Below are 22,916 nucleotides of genomic sequence, written 5' to 3' on the forward strand. Positions count from 1 at the left end.
TTAACGTGGGACTCCTACTCCAATCTCAGAAGGACATCCTTTTGAGAGGTACAGATCATTCGTATAGCTGGCAGTGGGAATGCTGACTATTACAAGGGCTGCAAGTAGTTCCACCACACTGAGGAGCCCTGATAAGTCTGGGATTGGGGCTCTGTGCGAGAGGAGTGGGGAGCCAGGTTCCAAAAGTCCAGAGGGATGTTTGAGCAGTTATGACCTTGGTGGAGGTTGCCTCTGATCCCACGGGACCAAAAGGGAGGTTCTCCTATTTTCCTCCCCCCAGCGGTGTTCAACAACACTGCACAGCATACATCAGCTTCACACATGGCACAGATTTTACTTTTAAGTGATTTTCTTTAAAAATAAGTATGCCATTACCCAGTTAAGGGTCTCAGTAGACAGAGGGGATGGACAGGCTGTCCAGCAAGTCTTCTGTTGCTGTAAAATTTCAGGCACAAAGCGAGCAAATAGGCATTGGGCAGGCCCCTCACTGATTTTAAAACTCTACCCCACCTTCAAACCTACCAGCAGGAAGAGGCAAAGTCATGTGCACTGCTAATGCAAGCTTATGTTGAAATCTAAAGTCTGGTATACTTATTAATTAATTTGTTTGTGCTTTGTCACTCATCCAAAAACTTGAAGTGTTACTTCATTAACTTATGTCATTTAAGTTTAGGAAAACACATTTCTTAGCTTTAAATAGGACTTTTTTTTTTCAAGGGAATAGAGGACAAAACTACAACAATATTTTCAGACAGGAGCAAAAATATTGATATGCACAATATATGCAATAAAGTTCCTGTCTGAACATCACAATGCTTCATCTTGACAAATCTGCCACAGTTGAAAATGTTTGTGTCCATTATAAACAATTGCTATTATATTTATTTTTGAAATGTTCATTTTACCTACTTAGACAATCGAATTGATGCTTTACAGGATTATACAATGGGTTTTTTTTTACAGTTTACCTTCTCTACATTTAAATGGCATCAGTGATTTGTACAAAATTGGAAATGAAAAATCTGTGTGCAGTATTAAATATTTAGGTGTTCTCTAAGTTATGAAATAAATACAAAAGTATAGAAAATTGTGTTGGGGCATTTAATTTTGGTTTAGTAACTTGAATCTGTACTATTAGGAAAGACAAGAAGAAGAAACTCTCACAAAAATCCCTCCTCCAAATGTGTCTCAAATAAGAGCAGTTGATGCTGCCATTAACAAGGTAGTCCAGGAGTATGGCATGACTGAAGAAGATGTGAATGAAAGGCATGAAATTACAAAAAGAATGGAAAAGCACTTGCAGATTTTATTACCAGGTACAATGTTACCCTATTCCGTAAGTGTGCTTCCTTCCTCAAGACTATCTCCAGCTTCAACTTATTCAACCTGAATTCCTATGCAAATTCCACCCTTCATGTAATGATTACAGATGTAACCAAGGCATCCAAAACACTCAACCTGCCAATCACACTGAATCCAATCATGCGCTCTCGATGTCCATGCATCGATCTCCATGTGGACACTCTTGATCTTTCTATTAAGCAACACTGGCTCACTCTATCAAAGCTTATCCTGGTACAGTTACACTTCATTCTTCACCTCACACAGTGCTTTGGAAAAGTATTTCTAAATCTTGAGTGTAAAGAATCTCACACACCAACATACGGGACATGTGTGTCTCCATATTTTTCCACTTATTCCCTCTGTGTATTTTGTTTGGATGTCAACTATCTCTAAGTATTTATGATATCTAATGAATTTCCCCTCCCTTAGTTCTGAACATTCTGTCCTCAACAAAATCTTCAGCTTCATCCTTTTAAATCCCCACTTCAATTAATTTTGAGTTTGGTATGACACAAACATTTCTTCCTTGGTCTTCAATTCCATTCTTACTACTTTGACAATTAATTTTTCTCCCTTTTAATGGATTTTTCATCCAGCTCCAATATTCTCCTGTCAGCAAACCCCTTGTCCTTAGCTTCTACCCATGTTCATTGTTCACCATTTTCACCAGCTGCTGTGTGATACCACCACCAAACCATTTTCTCCTGCCCTCTACTTTCCGCGTTCTCTTGGACACTTCAGGAAACCCTGGTCTATGCCTCGGTCACCCCTAAAATTTCTCCCTTTGCTAAGACACCATTCATGCAAGCACAAGTGATATAACGCCTCTCATTTCCCTTCCTCCCTTCTCACCATCCAAAGCTGCAAACATTCTTTAGAAGTAAACTAATGATGTACAAATTCCTTTCAATTTAGTAAACTATTTTCTGTTTGCATTGTATTCTGTTCTGCATCAGGGAGACCAAATGTAGACCGGGTGACCCCTCTGATTAGACTACTAAGATGAACTTGAGCTTGCTGTCACTTGTTTTAGTTCACCTGGTTCCCAGTCTGACCTTCCTGTCTTCAGTCTTCCAATGAAGCTCCATGCAGTCTTGGGGAATGATGTCTCATGTTTTGTCTCCGCTTTCTACAGCATACTGGACTCAGTACTGAGTTTAAGAACCTAGATCATAACCCCTCCTCTCATCTTATCCTGTACAGCATTCTTTTTGTTTGCTAGCTTGTTTCTTTTTTTATCCCTTCGTGTTTCATTCAGATGGCTTATAGCCATTTCTGCCTCATCCGAAGACAAGTTTTTTTTGGTATGCTAATTACCACTACCTTTGCCTTTTGCTACATGACATCCTTTGTTAGTTAGTCTTTCCTGCTCTCGAGTTTAATGCAGATCTTCTCTTTTGTTATTCGTGTCCTCTGGCCTAAAAATGTGTAGATTAATAAAAGTATACAGATTTCTATAATTCTTTCATTCTGATGAAAGGTCATTAACCTGGAATGTTGGAACTGCTTTCCATTCATGCTGCCTGACCTGCATTTTCTGTACTGTTTTATGTTTTTAATTTAGCTATAACTTGTTATGTCATAAGATTTTTGTAAAGTTAGTTTACAATAATTTTTCAGGTATACTGGGTAAAAATTTAAATATTTTTGGCAGAAACTCAAGTAGTTCACTGTATTATTGCAGTTAGCCATTGTTGAAATTTATGGCATTTATTTTTTTTGTTGTTATCCAGATTGCTCACTAAGACTGTATGGCTCCTCTTGTACCAGATTTGGCTTTAAAGATTCTGACCTTAACATAGATATACAGTTTCCAGCTCATGTAAGTTTCCAGGGACTGCACAATGAATACAGTTTATGTACAGATATCTGTAAGGTTTGGCATATACTAGTTTAGATAATAAACCTGATATTAAAATTGTTCAAATTTGAATTTTAATGTTGAACCTTTTGAATACTGAACTTCAAGATCGCTTTTAAACTCCATCTGTCTTAGAAGTATTTTGTGAATTCTGATGATAGACTTGTCTCATTAGCACTGTTTGGTATTACTTATCATTGTACAGTCGCTTACAGTCTAGATTCAGTGTCTGATATTGAGCACTGCTTACTTTCCCGACTATCTTGTGCAACTTGCTAATATGTGAAACTAATTTCATCCATGTTGGAGAGAATCCTTCCAGCACTCAAACCAAGTGCCCCATCACTAAGTTACACCAGTGTAACTCTGTATATCGTTCAAAACCCTGCAACAGAGGGATTTTCTGTTAATTGTCTGAATGAATTAGAAAGCTTTAGTTAATTTACTTGTGGTCAAAACTGTTGGGAGTTCTCTAAACGATCAAAACAAAAATTTAATATGTAAAACAGAACTGCGCAGGGCTGTGTATGAATGTCAGAACTGCTGGTATATCTGCAAACTTTATATCTGCCTGTCTCCATTTGCCCCCCTCTCCCTCCCTCTCTCTGTTCCTCAGTCTCCCCCACCTCTCTCTCTGTCAACCTCCTTCCGCCTGGCCACCTCTCTGTCTCTCTCATTCTCTCCACCCTCCCCTGGTTCTCCCAACAACCATTCCTTCCCTATCTTTCTGACCATCACCCCCTTTCTGACCTTCCTTTTTGACCACCCCCCCCATCTTTCTGCCCCCTCTGAGTCTCTCTGCCCTCCCCTCTCTAACCTTACCACCTCCCCACCATGTCCCTCCTCTCCCTTTGCTACCTCTTTCTTTCTCTTCACTCTCTTCTCTTTCTCTGCCTCACTGAGCCTACCACCATCTATCTATCTATCTGTCTGTGTATCTTGTAGTCACACATTTGCTCTCTCTCTCACTCTCAGCTCTTTCTCTGATCCCACCCCCTCTGAACTGCTCAGGTTTAGACACACACAAAATCGGAGTGGTGGTGGGCTATTTGGCCCTTCCAAGCCTACTCTGCTGTTCAGTCTGATCGTGGCTGATCATCATACTTTCTATTCCACTCTGTCTTCCCTCTTCTCTCTTTCATCCCTTTACTCCTAAGACTATATCTAATTCCTTCTTGAAAATATTCAGTGTTTTGGCCTCAACTCTGTGGCAGAAAATTCCACAGGTTCACCATTATCTTCAGTGAAGAAATGTCTCCTCATCTCAGCCCGAAGTGGCTCACCTGATGTCCTTAGACTATGTCCAGTGTTCCTTCAATTTTTTTTTCCAGCTCCACAGGCCTCTGAGGTCCCTGCCACAATCACCCATGCCAATGCAGATCACCTTGCTGAAAGCAATCGTCATACATGCAACCTTGGTGCACCTGTGTGCACCCACAGCTATGCAACTTAGAGGAACCATTGACTGTGACCCCTAGTTCTGGTCTTCCCAGTTATTGGGAACATCCTTTTTGTGTTGACTATAAATAGTTGTTTTAGAATTTCATAGATTTCTGAGAAACCTCTTTCTTCCTTCTAAACTCCAGTAAACATTGTCCTAACTGATCAAGTCTCTTTTCAGTCATACCATCTCAGGAATCAGTTTGGTAAACCTTCATTACACTGCCTCCAAAGCCAGAACATACTTCCTCCAGATAAGGAGATCAAAACTGCACATAATACTCCATTTGTGATCTTAACAAAGCTGTGTACAATTGCAGCAAGACATCCCTACTCCCATATTCAAACCCTCTCGTTTTGAAGGCCAACATACCATTTGTGTTCTTCTTTGCCTGTTGCACCAAATGTTCACTCCAAGGACACCAGTTCTTATTGCACCCTCCCCTTTCCCATACTATCACCATTCACATAATATTATGCTTTCCTACTGCCAAAGTGGATAACTTATTATTTATCCACATCCATATAATTTTACCTTGCATTTGCCCACTCGTTCAACTTGTCCAAATCACATAGAAGCATCTCTGCACATACATTCTGTATGGCTGATAACCTTGCGTTACTGCACTAGTCATTGGCTATGCCTTGGAAAAGACCCATTTACTGCTTTAGTTTCTGTCTGTCAATCAGTTCGTTATCCATGTCTGTACATTATCACCAAAACTATGCACTTTAATTTTACATTCCAGTCTCTTGGGTAGGACGTTACCGACCGCCTTCTGAAAGTCGAAGCAAAAGACATGCACTGGCTCCCCATTATCAACTTTTCTAGTTAACTCCTTGAGAAAAACTAATAGATTTGTCAAGCACAATTTCCCTTGCGTAAATCCATGCTGACTCCCTCCGGCCATTGTTTTCCAAGTGCTCAGCTATTAAATCTGTGATAGTGGACTTCAGCATTTTCTCTGTTACTGATGTCTGGCTAACTAGTCTATAAATCTGTTTTCTTTCCATAATGGGATTACATTAGCTACCTCTAATCTATAGAAACTGTTCCAGAGTCTATAGAACCTTGAAGTATAACCACCAATGCATCCACTATTTCTAGCGACATTTCCTTAGGTACTCTGTGATGTAGATTATCACACGCTGGGGATTTATTGACTTTTAATCCCTTCAATTTTCCTAACACTATTTCCCTACTATTATTGATTTCCTCAGGTCCTCCCTCTCACTAGATTCCTCAAAGTTCTTGGAATGTTATTTGCATCCTCCTTTGTGAAGATAGAACCAAAAAATGTATTTAACAAGTTTACCATCTTTGTTCCCCATTATAACTTCCTCCATTTCTGACTTTAAGGGACCGGCATTTGTCTCTGATTGTTTTGTTTCTAATAAAGTCAAATTATAGTTTCATTTCTGATAATTAGTATTCTGTTAGTACCCTAATAATCCTAAATGATATTTTAAAATGTTAATGATGAAAGTGAGGAGAGGAATGTATTTCATGCAAAAGCAATACATAAATTATTTATTTTATAGATGAGTATATCTGTCCTTTTTTTGTTTCTCAGATGAATCAACCTGATGTACTATTGCTGGTTCAAGAAAGCCTTAAGAATAGCAGTAAGTTTTTGGAAAGATAAGAGAAAATGTCTTTCAACTATTACATGCATAAGTAATTTGCTGTTTTTAGAAAATACTATGTTGTAGGGTCATACATGAAACCATTTGAATGATTATGTAAGATCAATTCTATGGGTATTTTATGTAATTTGTTGAATTGTATGTCTGTCTTTTGTCTGCAACTAAAATGACATGAGAATTATAGAAATGTATCTTGCCCACTTAAATTTAACACATTAATGGCACACTTTACAAATCATTGTACAGCTCTACATATTTCATATAATGTTTTCGACATAATACCATCAGCAAATTAAAACTTAGTTCCATCTTGTAATACTTTTGTCCTTTTCCAATAGGTAAAAACTAGAAGAGCCTAGTTCCTATCCCAGGACTTAATTTACAAAAACTAAAATTAATCATTAGAGCTCCAGTAAATCAGAATAGGGGTTCTTCGTCAAAATTTTCTAGAAGACTTTTGCCCACTGAAAATGAGTCACTATGTTTATACAGTGACAAATATTGTGTGCCTTTTCATTGTTTATCAAGTAATGCTTAAAGTTCTGCCTCAAAAAAATTTGTGGCTGGGCCTGAACATGTCCTTTGGATCTTCATTTTGTATGTCAACACAATCCCTGGTAAATGTGTTGATCAGATTAGATTAGCACAAGCTTGGTTCAGAAATATCAAACCTCCCTGTGATGAGCAGAAAGAACAGTTTAACAGTCAAAAGAATTGTTAAATAGATTTTTTTGCTCTTCCCAAATTTATTCAGTTTCTTTCATTGATGTTGAGGCGGAGTTCCATGCCAGAGTGCCTGTCGTACTATGCAGAGACAAGCAAAGGTTTGTCGGGACTTACTTTTCTTAATATGAATGTAGTTTACTATAGTGTTAAGTATAACGTGAACTGAGCCACTTACAAAATACTAACCATTGTAAACTAATTAATCTAGTTTAATATGTATATTAACACATTAAAATAAGTTGTGCTAAACTTAAATACTTCCTATTTCTATTGCAATGTATACTAAGTTTTTTTTAAGTCTCCTTTTCCTCATTTCCCTGGCATTGCCACTCTTTGATTAGAAACTGAGTGTGATTTGCTGTTGAATCCCATTTGAGGTGAAGGGAGACACTATTTTCTTCAGTTCATAGCAAGAGCTGTGATTGAATAATACCTGGTTGGAAATTGACTGAAGCCAGGAATTTTATGCTTTCTCCTTAACTAGGAAAATCTTTCTAGTTCTTAATTTACAAATAATATAGATTTATAAAATTTGGAAGAAGGCATTTCCTTTTTCTTCTTGCTACATTCTCATGTCAAATGCTTCCAGTCTGTGATCTTTTAAAAAGTCTTTGCCACTGGTGATTCTTAGATTTGGTCTTAGATATGGTCTTCAGAGTTCAAAGTATATTTTTACATATGTACAAATTTAAAAGGGACGGGTGTTTTGGGCTAAATAGCTTTCCCTTCTTTTTACAACATACTTGATTTTCCAAAAGAAACTTATCCATTGAATAGACATATTAGAAACATGGAGTACTTTTCAGGTTTTTTATTAGCAAAAACTAAATTATGTAAGCCTTTCATCTTAAAATTTAGATTGCTGCATGGATAGGTTGTTTTGAAATCTGTAAGAATGCAAAAACATGTCCATGTTTCATTTGTTGTGCTAAGGATGCAAATAGAAACTGATGCAGTTTTAGAAGAAATTATTTTGGGAATTTTATAACATATATTCGTCTCGAATGTCACCTAACTGGCCGCACTAATAAGGACCTTGTATCGCTTTGGAATGGGTGTATGCCTTTGTGTGCTGAGAAGTGATATTAGTGATACCCAGAAGTCAAACAGAGAATTCTTGTTGTAAGTCAGTGCTCTGAACCATCAAGTTAACATTGGTAGGCAGAAAGCATGTCCCTTTCTTTAACCAAGACACTAATTATAATCCAACAAATGTAAATTGTTATGAAAAGAATAAATGAGAACAAACAGTGTAGTTGTAGTTATCAAATTTATTGTTCTTAATATCAAAGCAACGATGATGGTTTGACTGCCTTAACCTATGGCATAAAATCTGTCTTAAAAGTTCACTCAATTTCTTATTCAGGATCTTCTGAATAACAATTATCCCTGACTATTTTAAACTTACTAAGTATTCAGGTTACAGTTCCAGGCCATAGAATTATCCATCATAGCATTGTAAAACAACCATGACCTTTACCCATGTTTACACTCTGTAGACAGCTGAGTTATTGCAATAACTCCATAGTCTACACCAACCGCACCCGTTTCCCCCCCACCTCCACCACCACAGGACATTTAATTTACTGACTTGCTGTATGATTCTTAGATATATACTGATTGCTTTGAAGAACTAATTGCTTCAAGATCCCTATCAACATCTAATAAAAGCTCCAAAATCATGCAAACTTTGGTCATCGTGAAATATGAATGATTCTGCCACTGTTCCTTGGTGTGAAAATTAATTAGACTATAAAAGCATTCTGTGCAAAAAAGGCGAACAGAAACTCTCCTTTACCCTGTAGGTGTTGTCCAAGAAGAAAGAATTCAGTACTTAATCTATAGTATACAATGATGCTTTATTTTTGTCATTGTGAAAATTGAACATCCGTTAGCCAAGCTTTATATGTGCAGGATGTAATTTCAAAACTTGTAGTTGACACAAGATTTTGAAATATAATAGAGTCATCCAGCATGGCAACAGACCCTTCAGTCCAACTTCTCCATGACAACCAGTTTTCAAACAAAACTAGTCCCATTTGCCTGCATTTGGCTCATATCCATGTAAACCTTTCCTATTCATGTACCTGTCCAAATGTCTTTTAAATGTTGTATCTGTACCTGCCTCTACCACCTCCTCTCAGATCATTCCTTATACACACCACCCTCCGTACAGAAGACGTTGTCCCTCTGGTCCCTTTTAAATTTTTCCTCTCTCATCTTAAAGCTGTGCTATCTAGTTTTGAACTGCCTGATTCTAGAGAAAAGACCTCTGCTATTCACCTTACCTATGCTCTCATGAATATATAAACCTCTGTAAGGTCACCCTTCAACCTCCTACACTCCAGGGGGAAAAAAACAGCTCAGCCTAACCAGCCTGTCCTTATAACTCAAACTCTCCAATCCTGGTAACATTCTTTAGGAAGGATAACGATGAACTTCAAGAGGACATGGAATGGATAAACATCAGATGAACTTTAATATAAAGAAGTGTGAAATGGTACATGTTGTTAGGACGAACAAGACAAGGTCATATAAAATAAAGGGAACAAGTCTAATGTTGCGCTAACAGAAATACCTTGGAGTATGTGTGTTCAAATTGTGAAAAGGATAGAAAGGGTTGAGAAAGTTGTTAAAAAGACTTATGAATCCTGTGCTTTTTAAATAGAGTACAAACTATAGGAAGTTACAGCTCTTCCATAAAACTCTGATTCAGCTTCAGCTAGAGTGATTACTGTGTCCAATTCTAGGTAATGTACTTTTGGAATGATGTGAAATCATTAGAGAAGAGGTTGAATAGATTTGAGAATGTTTCTGAGACTGAGTAACTTCATTGTGATTGGAGAAGGTGGGGCTATTCTCCTGAAACAAAAGGTTGGAAGGACATTTGATGGCAGTTACATAAAAGTCAACTGTTCCCATTTGCCAAAAGGTCAAGAACCAGAGGAGACAGAATTATGGCGAAAAGAACCATTTGGGACACAGAATCTGTATTCTGAGTGGTTCAGATCTGGAATGCACTGCTGGTGGAATCTGTTACAGTGAATACTTTTACAAGGGAATTGGCTCAGGACCCAAAGAGAGAACATGTAGTGTTACAAAGGAGCAGGACGAGCTGAGTTGCTGTTGTAGAGAGTTAGCATTGACATAATGGGTTGAATAGTCTTCTTCTGAGTTGTAATCGTTTAATGATAGTTTGCTGTTTTCTTTATTCCCTTCAGTGGCCTTTTATGTAAAGTGAGTGCAGGCAATGAAAATGCATGGCTCACAACATATCACTTAGCTGCCTTGGGAAAGTTGGAACCTTGTCTTACTCCACTGGTTATTGCCTTTAGATCATGGGCTAAGGTAAGAAACTCATTATTTTGAAAGCATGAGTGGTTTGGTTGTTACACTAAATATATTTTATTTAATATTCTTATGGTAAACTTTTCATTTTCCAAGTTGAAATGAATACTTAGTTTATGTTGACCTTCCTTTTGATTTTTAGTCATTTGAATGCTCTACTTCAGAATGAGAATTTTCAGAGATCAGGCAAATTCTAACTTTTCTTCCCCTTCACAAATGGGAGATAATTGCATTATTTCCTTTAAATTCCTGACGTAGTTACAAAAAATGTGATTAAGTTGACAAAATTGTTGTTCATTGTTGAGAAATACATGATACTCTTATTTCGTAACCTTCCTGTAAAGCTGTTTAAGATGTCTTTTTATTGGAGGACAACAAAACCAAGGAGGAAAAAAAGTAGTCAATGAGGATGAAGATGCAGTCAAGGGGACTGCAAGGGGACTTCAACAATTGAATAACATGGCAAACAGGTTTATGAAGAGAATTCCAAAATACAAGTTTGTAGAACGAATAAGTTGAAATGTAAAGGCGCACTGTTGTCAGGAGCAGGTTATACTTTTGCATCTAGAGAGAGGTGATTCTTGTTCAACAGTTTTGATGAAAGGATATGTATTAACATGATGTATGATGTTGGCAGTGTAACGTCCAAGAGATTGATTAACAATTAATTCTAGAAAATGTACAAACCCACTGCGCACGCACACACACCCTCCTCCTCTTCCTCCTCCTCCTTCCCCCCCGCGCCAAAACCTCCAATGCGGCCTGTCTAGGTTGATTGTAGGCCGATTGGATTGAATTTGTGTAGGCGAATCATTTCTAGCAGGATCTCGAGATGGTCTCACTCCACTGACAAAAAGCAGCTTTGTAGAACTAATTAGAATTACTCTTGGAAAGAATCATCTCAGGCTCAAAAGATAGACAGTACCATAATTATAACTGAATTTTTTTTTTAAACAAAGAAACTTTTGTTGTTTTCAGCTTTGTCACATTGATAGTCCAGATGAAGGAGGATTGCCACCCTATGCATTTGCTTTAATGGTAATCTACTTTCTGCAACAAAGGAAGGAATGCATTCTGCCTGTGTATCTGGGATTATGGGTAAGAGTTTTATTAAAAACAGTTCTTCCAATTTTCAGGTTGAGCAGCATCAGAGGAGAAGGGGAGTCGACATGTCAGGTCGGAACCTTTCAGCAGGACCTGCTGTGCTTTTTCCAGCTTGACACACTATCCATTCTCCATACATGCTGTCAGACTTGATGAGTTTCTTAGCAAATTATGATTCTCTATCATTAACTGGTACACTCTCCATGGCAATGGACCCATTTTTCAGAGCCCACTTGCTAACTAATCAGCACTTGCCTGTCATAGAGTATCAATGTTGTTTTTCCTTTGGTATTTCTCACAAATTATCCTAATGAGTGAAATATAAAAAGCTTTGGCAAAACATGTTTTTTATTATCAATATTGAGAACGTTTTGTATAAATGCAAGCACATTTGAGATGTGTAAAGGTTTACATACATTAATATTGTAACAAGCTTTGTGTTCTCTTCATCTACTAAAAAGATCAAAATGTATAGATTATAGCATAGACATAATTTGACATGTAGGCCCTTAAGCTCTCAACAGTTAACTATAATTAACATTAGCAAACTGCTTAAAATATTTCAGTTGCATTTATCTAAAATCAGCAAATATTGATTTATTTCTTTAAAATAGTTATATGGATATTGGCATCAGCATCGTCGAGTTAGTCAGTTTTGTCATCATCATTATTTCTGTGCTGCATGACTCTGTCAGTTATTTTTGTGCTTTCTTTATTAATATTTTCACGTTTTTCCACATTATAACATTCTCTCATTCTTTCATTTATATTTTATCTTTTGATCCTATGTTTAGTCAACAAGGAGGAAGAGAATCATCATCTGAATAGACACTGACAAATGTGCCCTGGATAGTTATGCCTCTGCCCAATAATGCACAACCTATGTAAAAAGACTTGAAATGCTGATCCAACAGCATGTTAACATTTGGCCATTCCATATTATGTGTATTCCTTTTGAAATATATAAACAAAATAATAATGCTATCTTAACTGCTTTTCTAAAACATTTTATTTTTTACAGATTGATGGTTTTACGGTGAATAACCTAGGCAACTTCAATCTTAAAAGTATAGAAAATAACAAGGTTATCTGGGAATTCAAACCTGTGAGTGGGGATTGTGGCAAATCAATTGAAGGAAAGGTATGTTTTCCTGTCTTGTGGGTGGATTTCATTTTTTCCCTTTAAACAGCCATAGTAATTGAATAGCTTTTCAATCACATTCCTTTGGTAGGTTCCACTTGTATTTGGACTAAGTCAAAAAAATTCTGTACCATTGGGGCAGCTGTGGGTTGAACTACTTCGGTTTTATGCACTGGAATTTTCACTGGCGGATTACGTTATTTGTATACGGATCAAAGAACCACTTTCACGGGAAGCTAAAGACTGGCCCAAAAGGAGAATTGCTGTGGAAGGTATAATAACAAAATCTGCAAGTGTAATAATCCATTCTTATCAAGTCTCGATGCTGTTAAGTTTTATCTGCCCACATCTATCCCCTCTGTAGTTAGGGTGGGTGTGAATTTGGTATTCTTTGGATGCCAATACCATGTTAATTTGAAGCTGTCTCTGCTTACATTAGGTTAACATTTACAGGTCAGTACATTATGTACAAAAGTGAATAAATTAGATGATATTTTTATCTTTGTTCTTCGGATCACGAAGCCCATCCAATGAAGGAATTATGGCACTTTTGCCATGTTGTCACCTCTCTCATTTGTGTTCCTGTCTTTCTTGGAATTCCATACAGAATGCCTCCAGTCATGTTTCTGCCCCTGCCAAAGTGTCAAAACGTCCGTTTATTGCAAGAGTATTTGAGTATAGAAGCAAAAACGTCATGCTGGAGTTGACTGGAGCCTTGATGAGACCTCACCTCGAGCATTGTATACAGTTTTGGTCTCTTTACCCAAGAAAGAATATATTTAACATGGAGAAGGTGCGATGAAGGTTCACCAGACTGATCCCTGGGATGTGGAATTATCTTATAAAAAGAGATTGAGCTGACATTTTATAGAATTTAAACCGATGAAAAGAGATTTCATTGAAGCGTACAATATTTTTATGGGGCTTGACAGTGTAGACACAAGAAAAAATGTTTCCCTTGTCTGGACGGTCCGGAGCTAGAGGAAACAGTCTCAGAATAAGAAGCAAGCTTTTCGGATTGAGATGAGGAATATTTTCACCAAAGAGGTGGTGAATCTTTAGAATTCTTTGAACTTTCACAGCCCTCTGACTTAGTCACCAAGTATATTCAAAACAGAGATTTCTAGATCTTGAACATTTCAAGGGATGTGGGGTAGGTGAAACTGATGAAGGACTTTTGCCCAAAATGTTGATTTTCCTGCTCCTCAGATGCTGCATGACCTACTCTGCTTTTCCAGCACTACTCTAATTTTGACTCTAATCTCCAGCATCTGCAGTGCCCACTTTTGCCTAGGTGAAAAAGACCATGACCCATTATCTTGTTGAATGGTAGAGAAAGTTTTCGGGGCCAATTTGTTTACTCTTCCAAGTTCCTATGTCCCTACTTTGTTATCAGTGTTACAAATTACATCCTATGTCATTGTGACAAAGGTAATCTATTTCTCCTTGTGCTCTTCAATCTTTCTACATCCCTTGACATAGATGACCACACCATCTTCCTCAAGTCGTCGTCCTCTTCCTGGTGGGTCAGATTCCATTTCCATTCTAGATACAGGAGTAGGTTATTCAGCGCATCAAGCCTACATCACATTTTAATATGATCATAGCTAATTGAAAGCTATGTTCCAATAACTTCATTGATAATCTATCAATCTCTAGATTGTACTCAAAGAATGAGTTCACCTGCCCTCTGGGGTAGAGAAGCTCAAGGATCCACAGTCCTCTGAGCCAAACCAAATTCTCCTCTGTCCTCAATCCCCCTTATTTTTAAATTGTGTCCACTGGTTCGAGATTCTCCAACCAGGGGAAACATCATAAGAATGTATGAAATAGGAATAAGCAATTCAGCCTCTCGAGCCTGCTCCCCCATTGAACATGATCATGGCTGATCTTGTCTCAACCTCAATGTTGTCTTACTGTAATATTTTGTAGATTTCAATGAGATAATTTCTTATTCTTCAAAACTGCAGAGAATACAGACCCAATTTACTTAATCTCTCATCATATGACAGTGTCTCCATTTTGAGAACAAGTCGTTGTATTCCCAATGTGGAAATAATGTCTTTACCGGATAAGGAGATCATAAGTTCAGGTAGTACTCCAGCTCCTGTCTATCCAAGCTTCCCACCATTTCAGAAATATTTTGTGTATCTATTTCTCCTATTAAGGTGGATGACCTCACATTTTAACACATTTTGTTCCATCTGCCATCTTCTTGCCCACTCGCTAAGTCTGTTAAAATACTCCTGAAACCTCTATACATCTTTCTCACAGCACATGTTCCTGCTTAGCTTTGTATCGTCTGCAAATGTGGAAATGTTTATCCAATTCATTAATATATATTGTGAACAGCTGGGCCCCAAGTGCTAAACCATGTGGTTACCTACTAGTTGCAGCCCATCAATGTGAGAATGATCTATTTATTCTTTTTGTTTTCTGTCTGTTAACCAATCATTAATCCTGGCCAGTATATTACCTCCAATCCCATATGCTTTAATTTTCAAATTCACCTAGTGTGGGAGATCTTACCAAAAGCCTTCTGAAAATCCAAATATGCTACATCTATTCACAGTCCTTTCTCAAATTTTTTAGTAGTATCCTCAAAAAACCTCCAAGTTCATCAAATACAATTTCCATTCACAAATCCATACAGGCCATGCCTAACATCGTCAAATTGATAAGAGGACTCAGGAATTCCAGTTACAATTCTTTATTTCATATGTATATACAGAGAGAAAGCCACAATACCTTGAAGTATGAAACACACTCTGATGGTTTACAGAACCTTCTAGTTTATGCAGATTAGAGCAGATTTATAACAATTCCCACACTTCAGCACCCATATGTCTCACATTATCTTTGTTTTCCCAATAGTCTTTGATAAGCATCATCTGTTCTTTATCCAAGGCCTCTGAAAGTGTAGCTTCTGTGCAACTAGCCTTGACAGTCTGAATGTTTTGTTTGTTATTCCTTTATGTACATCTGTGGTTCCCACATGCCTTACACTTAGTAATAATCAAAACTAGTAAGGCTTTATCCCTTAACTAACTGATACTGGATCAACCTCTTCAGTGCCCAATCAGATTATTTTATCCAGTGTTCATTTATCATATCCTTTATAATAGATTCTAGCATTTTTCCTGTGACTGATGCAAAGCCAACAGGTCTGTAATTCATTATTTTCTCTCTTGCTCATTTCTTAAATAGCAGGTGACATTTTCAAGCCTCCAATCTGCAAGGATCATTCTAAAATTTGTGGGGATTTTTATAAGTTGTTCACCAATGCATCGACCATCTCTCTAACCACCTTCAATGATCTGGAATGTAGACTATCAGATGCTGAGGAATTATCAACTTTCAGCCTCATTCCTTTTACCAGTACAATCTTCTTACTAAATACTAATTTCCTTCAGCTCTTCATTCTTACAAATCTTTTGGGTCTGTAATTCTAGAAGATTTCTTGTATCTTCCTCAGTAAAAATAAACTCACAGTAATTATCAAGGTTTCTGCTATTTCCCTGTTCTCACTATATGCTCTCCTGACTCTGCCTTTAATGGAGCAACATTCGTCTCAGCCAAACTTTTCCTTTTAACGTACCTGTAGAAAATGTTATGGTTCATTTTTCTGTTTATTAGCTAGACTGTTTTCATATTCTATTTTCTTAATCAGTTTCATAGTCTCCATTGGCAGTCTAAAGGCTTTTCAATCCTGAGATTTATTACTATTTCTGGCCTCTTCATATGTCCTTTTTATAAATCATATACAATCCTTAATTTCCTCTGTTTGCCACAATTGACTGGCCTTTTGAATTTTTGTACGTTGAAGAATCATAGTTGTTGTTAACTTTGCAATAAATTTGAACACTGGCCAACAATGTATCTTTCCAATTAACCCCAGCCTATTCAAACATAATGTAAAATCCTGTCACGTTGTGGTCACTACAACGTCTTTAACAAGATTGTTAATTAACCTTTTTGCATTATGTGATACCAGGTCTAAAATAATTTAGTCCACTCTAGTTAGCTCCTTAACACCCCATTCTAGAAAAATATCCGTAAGATATTCGAGAAACCCGTTTTATACCATCCCTCACACCGTCACTACCATTTAGTGGCCTATTAATAACTAAAACCAATCTGTTCACCCAAACAGATTCCGTACTGATCCATGGTCCTTACTTATCCCATCTTGTATCATCAAGACAACTCCATCTCCTCCTCCTTGTTTGTCGTTCTTAAATGTTGAATAGCTTTGAATATTCAGTTCACAGTGCTAGTCACCATGCAGCCATTGTTTGTTGTTTTATACTTAATTGTATAATCATTTACTTCTAATTGTGCATCAGATTTTTTTCTTTCTCCTATTTTTACCCAGCAGCTTTTCAACTTGGTTCCCAACTTTATTTCCTTTCCGTTTGTGTAACTCCTCAGGTTCCCATGATCCTGTCAAGCTAGGTTAAACCAAGTTCAACAGCGCTAGCAAATCACTCTGCAATGATATCAGTCCCACAAGTCCAACTATCTCTGCAGAAGGCCCTGAGCCTCACCCTGTCTTTATTCAGTGCCCGATTTGAGCTATCTCCCTAGGTGATGCTACCTGCCTTTCATAAAATCCTCACCTTGCCTGCTGCTCTCAAGCCAGGTTGTGACTTGCAGTGTCTTCTCTTTGTCAGTATCATTGGTCTTATCTACAAGGATCTATCCTTGGTGCTCTCAAAGTTCTCATTTCCATTCTGCCCCTTGATGATGACATCTGAAACACCACATGTATTGTCCCACGTATGCTGGCAACACCCACGTTCTCCTACTTAACCACCATTTTTGATTCATCCATTGTTGCTAAATTATCAAGCTGTTTATCTGCTAGCCAGTGCTGAATAAGCAGACATTTTCTCGAATTAAATATTGGCATGATTAAAACCATTGTTTTTGGTCCCCAATCCAAGGATTATTCCCTGTCTGTTAACTTTGTTTCACTATGGCAACAATCTGAATTTAAAATTAGACTTTCATTAGTAATATTCATAAAAGTCATTTTCTTAGGCACCCTTACATTTGTTACCAGATCTATTTATTTCTGCTGTCTTGGGCAATAGCAGACAATTAGTAAATTTGACATCCCACTGAACACAAGCTGAGCTTCTGATCCCATATCCACTTCTTAGCAGGTCAGCATGACTTTGCCTGTATAACAGCATTTATGTCTTAACCTGTCAATCTTAGAAATGTTTGTTCACCTCAATCTCACATATTAGAATATTCTCTTTGCCAGTCTGCCACCACATTACATAAACTCAGATCATCTAAACCTCTGTTTCCTATATTCTATCATGTCCCAGATTCTTAATATCATTGGTGTCCTTTATTGGATCTTCAAATAACTCATTTGAAATTCTATTCCTTGTGTTTAAATACTTCTCCTTTCTCCAACTTTGACCTCATACATTTCCTTTGGTTTTCCTCAATATCAGTGGCCATTCTTCCGTTGACCTAGGTCTCACCATTGCACATTTGTCCTTACACCTCTCCATTACCTACATTTGTTAAGTTATTCCTACACATTTACCTTTTAATAATGCTTCTGGTGATCTTTCATTATAACTCCATTTTTGTCTTGGCACCTGTATTTTTCTATAGAGACAAGTTGTGGTGCTGCTATGGGAGATGTGGCAGTGTTATATTGCAGCAGGTTAGGATGTATCAAACTTCAAGAATGTTGAAGTTGCTGTACCTATGTGGGCTCGTGATCAGTATGTTGTTGCACTGCTTTTTATGAAGCCTCTGTCCTGCCATTGTAGTCTTGTAATTTGTATAGCTGGTCCATAGGAGTTAGTGGAGATTCTCAAATTTGATCAGAGTTGATATTGGTGGTTCCATTGAACAATGTGTGGAGATGTGGGCTCTCTCTTAATTTTCCAGTTTGCAGTGTAGTGACACAAGACTTAAAAGAGAATTTTGTCTCCTATTCACCCAGTATAAAGTCTATTCACAACATTGGTTGACATTGCTTATGACGCAAAATTGTCGAAATATTTAGTCTATCGAGACCATATCTAGTATAGGATTAGATATTCTAGATAATGAAGATTTAGAGGATCACATTTTCCATTGATAGATCTATAATAATTTCATTATAATGGAGCCAACTGCTCTATTTGTTTCATCATCATTTTTGTGTATACAGTATTAGTATGCAAAAAATGTTTTACTTGCTTTGCTTTCAATTATTTCTGGTACCACAAAAAGTAACGCTTATTGGTGTTAGAAATGTTCTTGCTCTGAATTACTAAAACATCCATGGAGCTGACCCATAGACCAATTGTAAAATTCAATGAATAAGATGTTGTTTGCATTACAATTAAGTGACTGACTATCATTATCATGTCATTTTTCTCCAGATCCATACTCTGTAAAGAGAAATGTTACACGAACACTTAATAGCCAAATGGTATATGATTACATCATTCATTGTTTAAGAGCAACTTACAAGTATTTTGCATTGCCCAAGTATAATTCAGCAAAGTTGAAGAAAAAAGACAATGAAAATGAGAAAAATTATTCTAAAGGAGCATTGAATGTTGTGGCAAATCAACAAGAATTGCTTGAAATTTCTGCCTCAAAGTCACAGCCATGTAGTATAACATCAGCTTTCTCAGCATCGGTTTCTGATGAAGAATGCCCACAGTTGCATGATAATGCTATATATAAAGTTGGTGAAAATCTACCTTCTAAAGAATCCTGTGGCAACTTACAAACTGTACAAGAGTGTGAGACTGAGAGCTTCACAGAGGAAGAACTGATATCTGATTTACAGAAGATTGGAATTGCTGGCTATGAGTTGTATGAGGACGATCTAAATCAGCCAGATGGTGAATATAAACACAGTAGTCAGCTTCTAGAAAATTACAACGATGAGGAACTGTTTGATACATTTGGAGAGCCAAAAGATGATGCAGCCAGGACTGGTACAATATTAAAGGAAGGAAAATTCGAACAATTTACGGAGGCTGAAAATGAGACTTCTAGTGAAGATGAAATTCCTGTGAAGCATAAAAATTGTTATAGAGAGAACTTCTATTCTGAAAGTCTTTCAGATTCTGAGAGTTTTCTGAATCCTCAGAATACGGAAATTGATGATTTTTGTGTGGAGCACACCAGTCCCTTGAAGTCAAAATTAAATAATGAAGTTAGAGAAAGCTCTGACAGTGCAGATGAATTTCATAATTTCTCCAAAGAGGCAATGCAACAACACCTCAAAGGGACTCTGAGCAGAAACGAAGAGGGGGAAGATGAGGAGGAGGACGAGGATGATGAATCGGATCTGAATATCACTCAACGGATTCACCTGGACAGTCTTACAGCTGATGAAGAAATTGATAATATATACACTGAGTCTAGTGAGGAAGATAAAGATAATCAGTCTGATGAAGATGGGGTAATTGGTGAATTGCTCAACACCAATGGATGTAAGCCAATTAAATGCGGAGATCATGAAACTTCTCTGCTAGTTAGACAGACTGCTGAACATGAAACAACTATGCAGAGTAATCAAGAAATTCGGAATGAAATAAATAAGGAATTTGGAACAACTTTACCTGTATATGAATCACAGAGCAGTGATGACAATATGTTTTATATATTCAGTAGAGCTGTTTTTACAAAGGGAAAGGTAATACCATTTTTGTTCTGAAAATAATGCCATTACATGAATATTTTTGAATTTTGATCAGATAATTAAAAACACTTACATAAACTTTGACAATTTGATTAAAGTTATTTGCAGTCAGCAACAGCATATTTGATTGCCTTAATAATGTACAGTGCTTAATGACTTTTTATTTAAAGAAACAGTCATCACTTCTCTTATATAGGCTTCCATAGTAGTATGCAGCTTGTGTAAGCGAGAAGGACACTTAAAATCTGATTGTCCAGAGGATTTCAAAAAAGTTGATCTTGATCCATTACCACTAATGACTCCAAGGTTTCTGAATGTCCTGGATCAGGTTACTGCCCAGTGTTTCTGTGAGTAAATACCTCATTTTAATTATCTTAAGCCATGTGTTTCAAGTCATATGCCTCTTTTTATAAAGTTGAAAACTGTTTAAACTAGAGCACAATTAATCATGAAACAAAAACTGGAATTGCTGGAGAAACTCAGCAGGTCTGGCAGCATTTATGGAGAGAGAAAAAGAGTTAACGTTTTTAGGTCCAGTGACCTTGCATCAGTTCTATATGCTTTTTCCTATGATCTAGGAGGCACGAATGGTTCGATCTTGTCATAGGACCTTTATTTTTTAATGGAATGTGTCTATGTTGAGAGTTGTTAAACATGATCTTAAAAGTCTGCTACTGCTTATTTGCTGTCATACCTTTTAATCTGTTTTCCCCAGTACATTTCATAAGCTTATAACTGCTTTTATTTAAATATATGACCCATGTTTTAGATACAAGTTTCTCACCCTTAAACAGAATGTGAATTTCATTATTATATAATGCTCAAGAGAATTTTTTACCATGAGCTCATAATTAACCCTGTCTCATTACCCAATAATATTTCTAAAGTAGCCCGATCCCTGATTGGTTCCACATTGTACTGTTCTAACAAGCTGTTCCAAATTACTCATTCTCAAAGCTATCTTTGCCAATTTGATTATTACAATATCTTTCTCACAAACCTGTGTTTTTTTTTAATTTATTTTCCCTACATTTTAGGTGCTGATGGCAGACCCATAGACTTATTTACGCTTGCTGTTTATCTCAGTTCAGTGTCAAATAGACTGCTACATGGCTGTGTCAATCTGCAGGGAGAAGGAGGCCACGAACTCCTTGCATACTTGAGGCTTGTGTTCCTTAAATTTGAGAGAGTGAAAGTGAAAGCTATATAAGGAAGAAAAGATGGAGATCTTTTCGAAAATGGACATGTAATAAAGTGGAACTGGGAAGTGTTTGTGGGCGGTACTCATAGGATCGTGGGAATCACTGAAGGTCTGTGGGATCTTGATGTGCATATCCACTGGCCCTTTAAGGCAGTGGGACAGGTAGACAAAGTATTAGAGAAGGCATATGGGTTACTTACCTTTTATTAGTTCAGCATAGAGTTTAAGATCAGTGAGGTGATGGTGGAACCGTATAAAATGTTGGTTAGGCTACACCGAGAGTATTGTGCGTGGTTCTTGAATCCATATTAGAGGAGGGATGTGATTGCACTGGAGATGGGACATAGGAGATTTACCAGGATGTTAACGGGTCTGGAGAGTTTCAGTTCTGAAGAGAATTTGGAGAAACTGAGATTGATTTTCCTGGAGCAGGGGAGGCTGAGGGGAATATGATTGATATGCATACAGCTATGAGGGGCATAAACAGAGTCGATGGGAAGAAGCTATTCCCTTTTGTGAAAAGATCAGTGACAAAGGGGCACAGATTTGCAGTAAGGGGTAGGAGATATGAAGGAGGTGTGAAGAAAAAGAGTTTCACCCAGAGGTTGATGGAAATCTGGAACCAATGTGCCTGTAAGGCTGTTAGAGGCAGAAATGCTTATAACATTTAAGGAGCATCTAGATATGCACTTGTGATGCCAAAGCATACAAGACTATCGGCCAAGTGCTGGAAAATGAGATCAGATAGTTGGGTGGTTGTTTTTTTTTCTGTGCTGTAGACTTCTGACTGTATGGTGTGGACTGCAAGAGATACAGGTATGTGGCATGGATAATCATGCCTGCGATCAAGGGAGTAGACAGAATGTAGTAGATGATAAGATCCATGTGGTGACTGTTCTTACGGGTACGCAAACTTATATGGGGATAGCAACGTTTTAGACAAGATACAAAGCATTGAGTTCAGTGGAGAGTGGCTTATCTGATTTAAAACATAAAGGATGAGGTGTCATTCAGTACAAAGCTGAAGGGTTGACACATGTCTCGATGGAGCTGGGGGTGTGGGAAGCAGGGTGGCGGGATGGAAATCATAAGCATTTTAAAAAAGAGGAAATTGATTTGGTAAGTGATGCATTTGGAGAAACCATAGGAGTAGGGGAAGATTGAGTTCTGAATTTATGATTAAAGGGAACATCACCAATACAGCATTTTCGTTCATGTGGGTGATGAATAACTTGTCAAGGCAGGACGGCATAAATAAGGGATCAGTTAGCAGAGTGTCAGTCAGGCGTTATGTCAGTGCAGTCATTGTGGTCATGTTTGTGAGAGAGAATAAGCTGGTGGTAAATGCAACAAAGAGCATTATCACAATGAGCAAATATCAGTCCAGTAGGTCTAAGAAGGCAGCAGTGGCTGAGGTGAATGGGACAGT

At 37.4% G+C, this 22,916-nt stretch overlaps 1 protein-coding gene and 1 long non-coding RNA gene across 7 annotated transcripts in view; one reads left to right on the forward strand and one right to left on the reverse strand.

Annotated features, from left to right (window-relative positions):
* Positions 1–22,916, forward strand: part of LOC122561459 (terminal uridylyltransferase 7-like) — a 90,111-nt gene that overhangs the window by 25,304 nt on the left and 41,891 nt on the right. For all 6 annotated transcript variants that reach the window (XM_043713205.2, XM_043713213.2, XM_043713220.2 and 3 more), the window contains 10 exons: positions 1,139–1,316; positions 3,078–3,166; positions 6,220–6,271; positions 7,047–7,116; positions 10,240–10,366; positions 11,345–11,464; positions 12,492–12,611; positions 12,703–12,883; positions 19,010–20,280; positions 20,483–20,633. In XM_043713205.2, coding sequence (XP_043569140.2) covers positions 1,139–1,316; positions 3,078–3,166; positions 6,220–6,271; positions 7,047–7,116; positions 10,240–10,366; positions 11,345–11,464; positions 12,492–12,611; positions 12,703–12,883; positions 19,010–20,280; positions 20,483–20,633 — 2,359 coding nt within the window. The remainder of the gene's footprint in view (positions 1–1,138; positions 1,317–3,077; positions 3,167–6,219; positions 6,272–7,046; positions 7,117–10,239; positions 10,367–11,344; positions 11,465–12,491; positions 12,612–12,702; positions 12,884–19,009; positions 20,281–20,482; positions 20,634–22,916) is intronic.
* Positions 12,863–22,916, reverse strand: part of LOC148151914 (uncharacterized) — a 59,000-nt gene continuing 48,946 nt past the window's right edge. The window contains exon 3 of the long non-coding RNA XR_015760499.1: positions 12,863–13,243. This is a non-coding gene — a long non-coding RNA (uncharacterized LOC148151914). The remainder of the gene's footprint in view (positions 13,244–22,916) is intronic.

This window comes from Chiloscyllium plagiosum, unplaced genomic scaffold (genome assembly GCF_037043375.1).
Source record: "Chiloscyllium plagiosum isolate Xiang-an unplaced genomic scaffold, Cpla_swu_hap1 HiC_scaffold_2, whole genome shotgun sequence".
Classification (NCBI taxonomy): domain Eukaryota; kingdom Metazoa; phylum Chordata; class Chondrichthyes; order Orectolobiformes; family Hemiscylliidae; genus Chiloscyllium; species Chiloscyllium plagiosum.